We start from the raw sequence: 12,517 nt of genomic DNA, 5'->3' as shown, positions 1-12,517 counted from the left end.
GATATCGGCTGTTTTATTTTCAATACCTTTCCTAATTATCGCTAGCATGGAATTTGCCTTTTTCACAGCTGCCGCACACTGGGTTGACATTTTCATTGTGCTGTCCACTACAACCCCGAGGTCTCTCTCTTGGTCAGTCACTGCCAGTTCAGACCCCATGAGCGTATATGTGAAATTAAGATTTTTTGCTCCAATATGCATAATTTTACACTTGTTTATATTGAATTGCATTTGCCATTTTTCTGCCCATTCACTCAGTTTGGAGAGGTCTTTTTGGAGCTCTTGGCAATCCCTTTTTGTTTTAACAACCCTGAACAATTTAGTGTCGTCAGCAAACTTGGCCACTTCACTGCTCACTCCTAATTCTAGGTCATTAATGAACAAGTTGAAAAGTACAGGTCCCAATACCGATCCTTGAGGGACTCCACTTTCTACAGCCCTCCATTGGGAGAACTGTCCGTTGATTCCTACTCTCTGCTTTCTGCTTCTTAACCAATTCCTTATCCACAAGAGGACCTCTCCTCTTATTCCATGACTGCTAAGCTTCCTCAGAAGCCTTTGGTGAGGTACCTTGTCAAACGCTTTTTGAAAGTCTAAGTACACTATGTCCACTGGATCACCTCTATCTATATGCTTGTTGACACTCTCAAAGAATTCTAATAGGTTACTGAGACAGGACTTTCCCTTGCAGAAGCCATGCTGGCTCTGCTTCAGCAAGGCTTGTTCTTCTATGTGCTTAGTTAATCTAGCTTTAATAATACTTTCTACCAGGGACAGAAGTTTTCTAGGGACAGAAGTTAAGCTAACTGGCCTGTAATTTCCGGGATCCCCTCTGGATCCCTTTTTGAAGATTGGCGTTACATTTGCCACTTTCCAGTCCTCAGGCACGGAGGAGGACCCAAGGGACAAGTTACATATTTTAGTTAGCAGATCAGCAATTTCACATTGCTTTGTTTTGATTGTTTTGATCTATAGCCTAGATCATTAAAATGCACTCATCAGTTGGCCTGCATTTTTAGACTGACGTGCTAAATAGAAAATACAACAACCAGCTTGTGGTGATGGCTCCATAGCCTAGATCGGCATTCTCTCATTTGGTGTCCTCCAGATGTTTTGGACTACAAGTACTGTTAGTCCCAGCCAGCACAACTGGAGACATCTGGAGAGCACCAGGTTGGCAAAGGGTGGCTTACAGTGGTGGCTGGTGTCCACTCGGACTGGTAGGGCAGAACGCAGAGATCCTTGACAGTCAGTGGAGCCAGAGCCAATGACAGGTGGAGCCAACTAATTCTCATTTTGGCCCATCCTCCTCTCTGATGAGTTCTACATGGGCAACATTAACACTTTTCAACATGTTTAGTATGCGCTGATATGGTTTTAATTTTTAACATTTTAAACTTTTAATGTGTTTTTATATTGCTGCACGTTTACTGTATTTTTGATGTTTCTTGTCTTGTGAACCGCCCAGAGAGCTTCGGCTATGGGGCAGTCTATAAGTTTAATGAAATAAATAAATAAAATAAATAAACACTAAGGGGGAGGAAGCTGACGGGCTGGGTGACCCACTGGACTGGTTGTAAGAAGGCAGGCAGGTGGAGGCTGGCTTAGGGCAGACTGAGGTTAGTGGAGCAGTGGCCTAGATGCTTTGTGGAAAGAGCTAAACAAATTCTTGTTCCCCGATCTAGCAACATCCAGTTTGTGGGCAGAAACAGGCTCTCTCCTGTCATCCAGCATGCTTTGTTTGACTGGGGCCCACCTTGCATGAAGTGGTGTCTGAAATGATGCAACTATTTCTTATAATTGCTGTCTCTTTGGAGGCCCCAGGCTCGAGAACCTGCTGAGACTTTTGGGATTGGATCCCTAATGGATGAAAATCTATTATTTTTTAAAAAACACACCACCACCACCTGGTTGACACTCCAGGATGGGTGAAAGAGGGTGGCATAAAAGCAAAGAAGCCACCTGGGTAATGGGGAGTGTGGCATCATGCATGGTCTTCATGAGTAGCTTCTGTGAAATTCATTTTCCCATCAGTTGCGCATAAGCTAGAACATTAATCTCTCCTGTGCTAATTAAAGATGTGCTCTGAAAAACTGAATGTGTCATGCAGGTGAGCCAAATGGTAGTATGTGTGTGTGTGTGTGCTTCAGTAATTCTTACTCTAAAAATGAAGTTGGTGAGAAATGGGGGTCTCCCACAACCTAATTGTTATGGTTGATGTGAGGATCATAGTTGGCATCAGGATCACGGTGATGGGGTTATGGGGAATTGGCTTCATTGTGCATCCAGACACAGTTCTCTTTGGCACCAGATTGGTGATCTTAAAACATTAAATATGAATTTAAATGTTGGTGATTTAAACAATTGTGGAATCCAGCATTTAGGGGATTAATTCTACAAAGATTAAAAGAAAATCTCCTTAACCGCCCAGAGAGCTTCGGCTATGGGGCGGTATACAAGTGCAATAAATAAATAAATAAATAAATAAAATAAAAATGGGTGAGACTCTCTAGGCTTGAGTTTTAAACTCTGTGGTATTAACCCTTTAAACCCCCATTAATCTTATCTTCTGATCTTGCAATCTCTCTCACGCACACTTAAAGAGAAGAGGATAAAAGAAGATACTGAAAACAGACATAAACAGGATGGAACAGCATTCCAGTCCAATGGAATGCAAGCAGATCAGAACCAGTAAGCGGACTTCATCCTCAGTGGCAGGTGCATCTGTGGGTATTAGCTCAAATATCTCAATGCAACCTCAAGATTCAGAGACAGAGCGCCTCTCCAGACTGTCAGTATTTTGTGGGATGGATTCAAGGGCATTCCAGGAAATTTTGGTTTGCACAATTAAGGTGGGTTAAAGGCTGGCATAACAAATCCACTGTTTTTTAAAAAAAATGGAGGACTTATGTGGTTAGGAAAATGATGGGGAAATACACTAATTAACATGAGATAAATGGATGATTAATGGGAAAATGTGTGAACGCTGAGCAAGCAAATCAGGATGAATGCTCATTGTTGTACCATCTTGCAAACAAGCAAGAATGAATGAATGCTCAATAAAGACTGGATATAGTCTAACTATCACATCAGCTTTGTGCAAGCAAATCTGGATGACTGCTGAATAATGTCATCTGGAGGAGGCCACAGTAGATGACTCAATATTTACTGATGGGGGGAAAGGAGGTGGGCTGTTGCCTTCCTGCCCTGCCTGTAGGGTTCCCTGATGGAATCTGGTTGACCAGTGTGGGACGTAGGAAGCTGGACTAAGTGGACTCTTTGTCTGATCTGGCAGGGCTCTTCCCATATTCTTATATTTTCTTGCCATGCCACCATGCCATGAGCCCAAGTTGATACACTCAGCCTAGCAATATGGTCATAACCATGTTTACTCAAGCTCAGCATTGTCTACACTGACTGGCAGGAGCTCTCCATGGTATCAGTTAGTGGTCTCTCCTAGCCCTAACTGGAGATTGAAACTGGGACCTTCTGTACTCAAAGCAGATGATCTAAACTGCTGTCTTTCCCCCAGTGTGGTGCCTAATTACATGTGCATGGTGAGGAGGAGAAAAAGGGGATGGGAGACAAAGAGAGAAAGGTGTGTGTGTGTGTGTGTGTCTCAGAGAGAGAGAGAGAGAGAGAGAGAGAGAGAGAGAGAAGGGAGTCCTTGCTCACTGCTGGTCTGCTGCTTGTGACACAAATTGTTCATCTAAAACACTGTTCTTGAACCTTGGGTCCTCAGATGTTGCTGGACTATGAGTCCCATCACCCTTGACCATTGGTTAGGTTAGCTGAGGTTAATGGGAGTTGTAGTCCAACAACATCTGGGGACCCAAGTTTAAAGAAAAGTACAGCCAGGACCAATGAAGGTTCACTGCACTGTCAACTGCAACCCCAAGTCCACCCATTGTCAAACAATTGCAGCATTCTGAAAAAGGGCCAATGCAACCATTCTCCTTGGTTATTTAAGGCTTATGTCACTGAAGCCCTTTTCTGATGGTCATCTTGGTACAAACAAACACACAGAGAGGGGGTTATTGGGGTTGGATCTCCCATTCATATATTCAGTGGTATGATTTATATAGTACCTGTGTAAGATGTATGTAGGCATCTGGATGGATTATCTTGTACTCTGGGAAATGGAGAGTTTCAGATTGTGTGCATGGGAGCCTACATGTGTACGCATGTAGGTTTGTTGCTGCATGGAGGGCAGGAGTGGGCCCACTGGGTTCATTCCTGACCCCCCCCCCATCGATATGTAGAGGTGTGAATGTTAAAAAAAGGGCTGACGTGTGAACTTGATAGCCTGGATCAATGGCTACTAGCCATGATAGCTATGCTATGCCTCCATGGTCAGAGGTAATATGTTTCTGAATACCAGCTGCTGGAAACTGCAGAAGGGGATATGCTCTTGTCCTGAGATCTTGCTTGCGGGCTTCCCATGGGCATCCGGCTGGCCATTGTGAGAACAGGATGTTGGACTAGATGGGCCACTAGCCAGATCCAGCAGGCTTTTCTTATGTTTTTATGATCCAATGAACTATGCAATAAAGTTGTTATTGAAACTGTGGGAGGTTTCAAAAGCAGTCTGTGATCCAGCATGAGTGTCTGTATATGTCTTCTATTCAAAGGGAGAAAAAGTGAAAATAAAATAAAATAAATCCTCTGGGCATATTTAAGCCCTTTGATATGAGCAAAGTCCATATTGGAACTTGGCCAGTGGTTTCGAATCAGTCAGGTTTCTTCAAGTTCCTCATTTTTCCAACCTTAAATTCAGTTTCTCTACATCTCCGGAGCAATTTGTTTGTGTGTGCTTTTAAAAAAAGCATGAAAATTCATCAGCACTTTAGTGCAAATTTCTCCTAATAAATACGTTTTTATAATATACACATTTTTGCAAGCCATTTCCCCTCATGCAATGCATTTTTGTTTGCTATTCTTTCTAATTGTGTTTTTTATGCACTTTCCCCCCTAAGATATGCATTTTTGTACCTATTGTTTGGTTGGAGGACTGCATCGTAAAATTTAGAAAAGTGACAATTTTGAAGGACAGCTGTGCTTTCATTTGCTTATGGTTGGAGAAGTGTGAGTTAGGTAGCTTCTCATTAAAGTGCAAACAAAATGGAATTTCTTCTCCTGCTAGTTAGTCAAGAAGATATTTGATGATTCAGAATGGGAGAGGAGAAAGAACATGAGCATTCTTCTTTTCTCTTCTGCTGTAGGGATGGGCCCAACCAGAAGAACCACACAGTAGTGACCCATTTCATTCTCCTTGGAATCCCCAACACCGAAGGCATTGAGACCATCCTCTTTATTGTCTTCTTAATCTTCTATCTCTGCACTTTGCTGGGAAACCTGATGATTATGACCGTGGTCCTCTTTGACTTTCATCTCCACACCCCAATGTACTTTTTCCTCTGCAATCTTGCCATCCTAGATATTGGCTTCTCTTCCGTCACCACACCAAAGATGTTAGCCAACCTCTGGGGACAGAGCAGAACAATCTCCTTAGGGGGGTGCATGTCCCAGGTCTTCTTCTACCATTTTATGGGATGTTCTGAGTGCCTGCTGTATACCGTCATGGCTTATGATCGCTATGTTGCCATTTGTTACCCTCTGCGATATCTGGTCATTATGAACTGGAAGGTGTGCATCATCTTGGCAGCTGGCACATGGGCAGCCAGTTCCATCCAGGGCATTGTTCTCACCAGTCTCACTTTCACACTGCCTTACTGTGGCCCCAATAGAATAGACTATTTCTTCTGTGACATCTTCCCAGTCGTCAAGTTGGCCTGTGCCGATACCACCACCATAGAGGCTGTGGGCTTCAACAATGTTGGTGTTGTGGGCACGACCTGTTTCATCCTCATCCTATTGTCTTATGCCCGCATCATCTACTCCATCGTGCGGATGAACTCGGGAGAGGGGAGACGCAAAGCAGCCTCCACATCCGCTTCACATCTTTTGGTGGTTACCTTCTTTTTTGGACCCTGTGCTTTGATTTACACCCAGCCATCTCTGAGCGGGGTTCTAGTCACCGCAGTGCAGATCTTTGGCAATGTAGTCACACCCATGCTCAACCCAGTCATCTACACTCTGCGGAACAAGGAAGTCAAAGCAGCTTTGAAGAAACTTACAAGGAGGCAGACAGTTTCACAATTGACTGCACATTAAGGAACATCATGTTCCAAACGTATGCATGCTTGGAATAAACTGTTATTCAGTGATCTCTTTGAATCTAATCATGAATGTATCCTTTTCCTGTATATTGCTTTCTGCATCACATGTTGTGGTGGTTGAGAATGTAGAAATTCCTTCTTTTTCCTATCATTGTCAATCTACCAAGGGTGTTGTTGGACCAGCTTTTGCCAACCAGGTGATCTCCAAATGGTTTTGGACTACAGCTGCCATCATCCTTGGACATTGGCCATGCATCCTGGGGTCCTTATGTACATTATGTCACTCTAATGTGGTAGCTTTGTCACCATCCACAGTTGAACTTGTTCTATTTGGTAACTAGGCCAAGACTCAGATGCATGTCAAAAACAAATTTTCTTTATTGAACAGATGTAAGAAATATAGCGAGTTGACTCAATATTCAGGTTCCACAAACCTTTTGGTTATAAATAATGATGACTGGTTCCATTTATGTTACTATTTGCAAGAACTCAACAGAGAATGAAATATAAGCTTGACTGTCTTACCTGTCTAACAACTTCCCTCAAAATTCAACCCTCTCTTTGCCCTTAGCTCCTGACAGCACTCACACTGCCCCCAGACAGGGTAAGTGCCAGATTGCAGCAAGCCCTTGGGAACCAGACTAGAGGAGCTCTTGAAGGTGGTGGTGATGCAGCTGCCCCACCCCTGCCACTGGGGCTTAAATAGGCCTGGCCATGTCTGTGCATGCACACGGTGTGTGTTGATGTGGCAGTGTGGGTAGTGGCACAGCCAGCCTGTGGCGGCGGGGGCATTGCCTGGGAGGCTGACTCCCACTCCGCAATCTATGCCAGTATCAGATTTGGGGTGCATGAGCCATATCCTGATGCTAGCCTGGATCACGAAGTGGGAGCTACACCTGCCCAGCACTACTAGCAGGGGTCTCTCTCAGTGGCAGGAGCCCTTGGCCAATGCCCAACCTGGCCACCCGCTGGCACCAGGCTTGTCCCCAGATATGCTCACCATCCACTCAGCCAACCAGCATTCCTCAACACTCTAACTCACACAACCCCCTCCCTGCTTGCTCCATACCACATTTACTTTAATAGCAACCCATTCAATACATTCCCTCTTTAACTGATCATAACACGTCATGAAAAGTAGAATATCCTAAAACCCACAAGCAGGACCTGAGCACACAAGCACTCTCCCCTCTTGTGGTTTCCAGCAATTGGCATTCAGAAGCGTAGTGTCTCTGACCATGGAGGCAGAGCATAGCAATCATGGCTAGTAGTCATTGATACTCTTTTGGCGGTGCTTGGTGGTGATACACTGCCATCCTGGGGGACACCATGAGCATAGAATAGTAGAGTTGGAAGGGGCCTATAAGGCCATTGAGTCCAATCCTCTGCTCAGTGCAGGAATCCAAATTAAAGCATACCCGACAGGTGGCTGTCCAGCTGCCTCTTGAAAGCCTCCTGTGTTGGAGAGCCCACCACCTCCCTAGGTCATTGGTTCCATTCTCATACCGCTCTAACAGTTAGGAAGTTTTTTCTGATGTTCAGTTGAAATCTGGCTTCCTGCAACTTTATTCCATGTCCTGTAATCTGGGTGATCAGGAAGAGATCATGGCCCTCCTCTGTGGGACAACCTTTCAAATATCTCCCCTCAGTTTTCTCTTCTCAAGGCTGAACATGCACAGCTCTTTCAGTCTCACCTCATGGGGCTTTGTTTCCAGTCCCCTGATCATATTTGTTGCCCTCCTCTGAACCTGTTCTAGTTTCTCTGCATTCTTCTTAAAGTGTGGTGTCCAGAACTGGATGCAGTATGCAAGATGAAGCCTAACCAGTGCCAAATAGAGGGGAACTAATACTTCACACAATCTGGAAACTATACTTCTGTTAACGTAGTCTAAAATAGCATTTGCCTTTTTTGCAGTCACATTGCCCTGTTGACTCATATTCAGCTTGTGGTCAACAACAATTCTAAGATCCTTCTTGCATGTTGTATTGCTGAGCCACGTATCCCCCATCTTATAGCTTGCATTTGGTTTTTCCCACTAGGTGTAGAACTTTGCACTTATCCCTATTAAATTTCATTCTGTTGTTTTCACCCCAATGCTCCAGTCTATCAAGATCCCTTTGAATTTCATTTCTGTCTTACAGGTTTTTGGCTATCCCAGTTGTGTATCATCTGCAAATTTGATAAGCATTCCCTGTACCTCCTCATCCAAGTCATTAATAAAAATATTGAAGAGCACTGAGCCCAGGACCGAGCATTGCGGGACCCCACTCATTTCCTTCCCACAGTTTGGGAAGGAACCATTGATAAGCACTCTTGGAGTACGATTTTGTAGCCATCTGTGGATCCACCTGATAGTTGTTCTATACAGCTCACATTTAGCTAGCTTGCTAAATCAGAATATCATGGGGCACTTTGTCAAAGATATATTATGTCCACAGCATTCCCACCATCTGCCAGAGAGGTTACCTGATTAAAAAATGAGATAAGACTAGTCTGGCAGGATTTGTTCTCAACAAAGATATGCTGGCTTCTAGTAATCACTGCACTGATTTCAAGGTACTTACAGACTGACTGCTTTATAATCTGCTCCAGAATTTTCCTAGGGATGGATGTCAGGCTGACTGGTCTGTAGTTCCCAGGCTCCTCCTTTTTGCCCTTTTTGAAGATAGGGACAACATTAGCCCTCCTCCACATCTGGCATTTCATCCATCGTCTATGATTTCGCAAAGATAATAGACAGTGGTTCCCAGAATTCTTCAGCCACTTCCTTCAATACTTTAGGATGTAGTTCATTGGGCCCTGCAGATTTGAACTCATTCCTTGACCATTTGTCTATCAATCTCAAGCTTCAATTCTTCCCCTTCAGCTTCACGTTTGCCAGGAGACCCTCATTTGGAAGAAAACTGAGCTAAAGTAGGAATTGAGCACTTCTGCTTTTTCTTTGTCATCTATTATCATTTTGACATCCTCATTGAGTAGCTATACCACCGTTTCTTTTCTCTGTCTTTTACTATGGACATACCTGAAGAAAGCTTTTCTGTTGCTTTTAGCATCTCTCGCTACCCTCGGTTCATTCTCAGCTTTAGTCTTCCTGATGTCATTCCTGTAATTATGTCCACAGCATTCCCACAGTCTGCCAGCTAACTGTAGTGTACACAGCAATATTTCTTCTAGGGCTGTTTTCATCCTTTGCCATCAAGTGATCATGAAAAAGAAGATCAAATAGCTACTATGTATTGTGAGTATAGTGAGTGGTTTTTTCACATCCCTTTAAGTTATAGTGTATATGTAATTCCAGTGTTCAGTGACTGGGGGAAGGCCATAGCTCAGTGGTAGAGCATCTGTCTTGCATTCAGAAGGTCCCAAGGTCAGTCCCTGGCGTCTCCAGGTAGGGCTAGGAGAGACTCCCTGTCTGAAACTCTGGAGAGCTGCTGCCAGTCAGTGTAGTCAATACTGAGCTAGATGGACCAACCGTCTGAATAAGGCAGCTTCTTATGTTCCTATGTTGACTTTTATAAAATTATAAATTTCTTGGAACCATTCAGGGAAGTGGGAATGCCCTTGTAGAATCAGTACAATTCCTCCTGAGTGATACCCACGGTTATGTGACATACAAAGTGGCTCTTTTTGCGCTTGCTGCGAAAAAGATTAGAAAGAAAGAACTAGATAAAATTGCTACAAATTGTCTGGGAGATTCAGAGTCTTAAACTGAGCTCGCTGATGGTAACTCTGAAATTCTTTTATATTATTTGTTGCAACAGCAATTTGTTCTCGGTATACTTCTACATACCTCTGTATGTTTTTATATTTTTAATGTATTTGTCATGGCTTTTGGCTAGTACAATAAATTGAATTGGATTGAATAATTTTATAAAATTATAAAGATATTTTGTGAACACTTACCAGAAGGTTGTGTTTTTTATTAAGTACACTGATTATGGGATATAAATAAAATCTTAAATTATCTGGTAATATCAAGGCATGAGATTTAGGGCTGGCACAAGTCACTGTGCTGCTGGAGGTGGGTACCCCCCTCTGCCACTACATCTTCCTTGCCATCTCCTTCTCTGCCACCACCCTGGCTCCTCCTTCAACTCCTCATAGAATCATAGAACAGTAGAGTTGGAAGGGTCCTATAAGGCCATCAAGTCCAACCCCCTGCTCAATGCAGGAATCCAAATTAAAGCATTCCCAACAGATGGCTTTCCAGCTGCCTCTTGAATGCCTCCAGTGTCGGAGAGCCCACTACCTCTCTAGGTAATTGGTTCCATTGTCGTATGGCTCATGTCAGTGATGACCCTGAGGGAGGTGGATATGGGTGTGTGTGCACAATCTGCCACTCCTCACAATCCACCAACCTGAGCCACATGGGTCAGTGTGGTTCATCAAGGGGTCAGCATGGATGACATCTAACTTTGTGTAATCAAACATTCTATTCTAGAAATGAACATTAGTAATTCATTTATTTTTCTCTGTCAATTATTATTCACTGGAATTGGGTTGGCTGACAAAGTGAGTTTATAGCAGCCCACAGGGGAGACAGTAGAGAGTCTTCTTACTCTTACTCATTTCTCAGACCTCTTTCTGAAGTGAAGGGTCAAATCTGTAAAGAAATTTGGATGTTAAAAAGTAGGGGCAGGGCATTCCAGGCACGGAGTTGCCAACCCTGCTTGGATATAGATATCTTTGCAGAGGATCCCTAGTCAAGCTTCACCAACAGCACAATCCAAACAATATCTACTGAGAAGTAAGTCCTATATGTTCTATGGGGCTTAGTAAGTGTGTTTAGAATTGCAGCCTTCAGGAGCATCCATCTTTACTCCTGAGTGCTCCCAGCTAACATTTCCACAACACTAGGCTCATTTCTTCCTACAATGGCCTTCTGGTGATTGGCCTATCCTGGCCTGAGGGCACTTGAACCCTTGAACTTAAAACTCTTTTTGTCAGAAGCAAGTTGGCTAGATTAAATGTTCCCTAACCAGGCTCCATCTTTTAGCTAAGATTTCTATCTTAATTTCCAACCAGAGAAATGTTTTTGTTTGAATTGCATGTGCCAAGCAACCGTGTTTGATGTGCTTAATGACCGTGATAAACGATATCACTAGGGCCCACCCAATGATATCACTTGGGCTCACTGCCATGATTACTGCAACGCGCTCTACATGGGGCTGCCTTTGAAGATATGGAAATTGCGGCTTGTGCAAAATGCAGAGGCCAGATTGGTAACAGGGACCAGACTGTTCGAACATATAAAACAGATTCTGGCCCGCTTGCATTGGCTACCTGTATGTTTCCGAGCTTGATTCAAGGTGCTGGTTTTAACCTATAAAGCCTTACACGGCTTGGGACCACAATACATGATGGAACACCTCTCCCGACAAGAACCCACCCGTACATTCTGCTCAACATCCAAGGCCCTCCTCCGGGTGCCTACTCGGAGGAAGCCTGGGAGGTTGGCAACAAGAGAGAGGGCCTTCTCAGTGGTGGCCCCCAAATTATGGAATGATCTCTTTGATGAGGTGTGCCTGGCACCAACACTGTTATCTTTTCAGCGCCAGGTTAAGACTTTCCTCTTCTCCCAGGCATTTTAGCATGTGTTTTTAAATTGTTTTTAAAAAATGTGTTTTTAAATTTGTATATTTGTTTTTAATGTTTTAATTGTTGTAAACTGCTCAGAGAGCTTCGGCTATGGAGCGGTATACAAATGTAATGAATAAATAAATAAATGATATCACTAGGGCCCTCCCCTAAATTCTCAGACTTTGGGATGCTTGTGACTTGGCAATTCTACCATCTGTCAAAGTTGGTCTTCCAGGGAGGGTCAGATAAATATCTGCCCCCCAGAGCCCAAAAAGTTCCCTTCCCCTGGTTTAGGCTAAAATTCGAAATGGACTGCCTTCAAGTCGATTCTGACTTATGGTGACCCTATGAATAGGTATTCAGAGGTGGTTTACCATTGCCTTCCTCTGAGGCTGAGAGGCAGTGACTGGCCCAAGGTCACCCAGCGAGCTTCATGGCTGTGTAGGGATTTGAACCCTGGTCTCCCAGGTCTTAGTCCAACACTATACCACACTGGAGTAATATTCTTGTAATTTCAATTTATTGGTTTGGAACAAATTTGTTACTTCTTATATTTGAAAGTAGCCATCATAGCACCTCTTAATAATCTCTTTGGCAGGCTAAATATAACCAGCTCCTTCATCCTTTCAACATAGGACTTGGTCCCCAGGCTCATCACCATCTTAGTTGCCCTCCTCTGGACACATGCCAGTTTGTCACTTAAACAATAGTGCCCATGTATTGAACTTTTCACACAACATTCTATGAATAATAACCC

General features: G+C 43.6%; 1 protein-coding gene across 1 annotated transcript; it reads left to right on the top strand.

Annotated features, from left to right (window-relative positions):
* Positions 1-5,172: 5,172 nt before the first annotated feature.
* Positions 5,173-6,174, top strand: LOC133366951 (putative olfactory receptor 10D4). The gene has a single exon (XM_061590499.1). The coding sequence runs from the start codon at positions 5,173-5,175 to the stop codon at positions 6,172-6,174; it is 1,002 nt and encodes a 333-aa protein (XP_061446483.1).
* Positions 6,175-12,517: the final 6,343 nt, after the last annotated feature.

This window comes from Rhineura floridana, chromosome 11, assembly GCF_030035675.1.
Source record: "Rhineura floridana isolate rRhiFlo1 chromosome 11, rRhiFlo1.hap2, whole genome shotgun sequence".
In the NCBI taxonomy this organism is placed as follows: Eukaryota; Metazoa; Chordata; class Lepidosauria; order Squamata; family Rhineuridae; genus Rhineura; species Rhineura floridana.
Note: the sequence above shows the minus strand (reverse complement) of the source record. Positions and strands in the feature narration are given on the sequence as shown.

What these genes read in the sequence shown, in the direction of transcription:
- LOC133366951 (XM_061590499.1), top strand. Translation starts at nt 5,173, where the DNA reads ATGGGAGAGGAGAAAGAACATGAGCATTCTTCTTTTCTCTTCTGCTGT.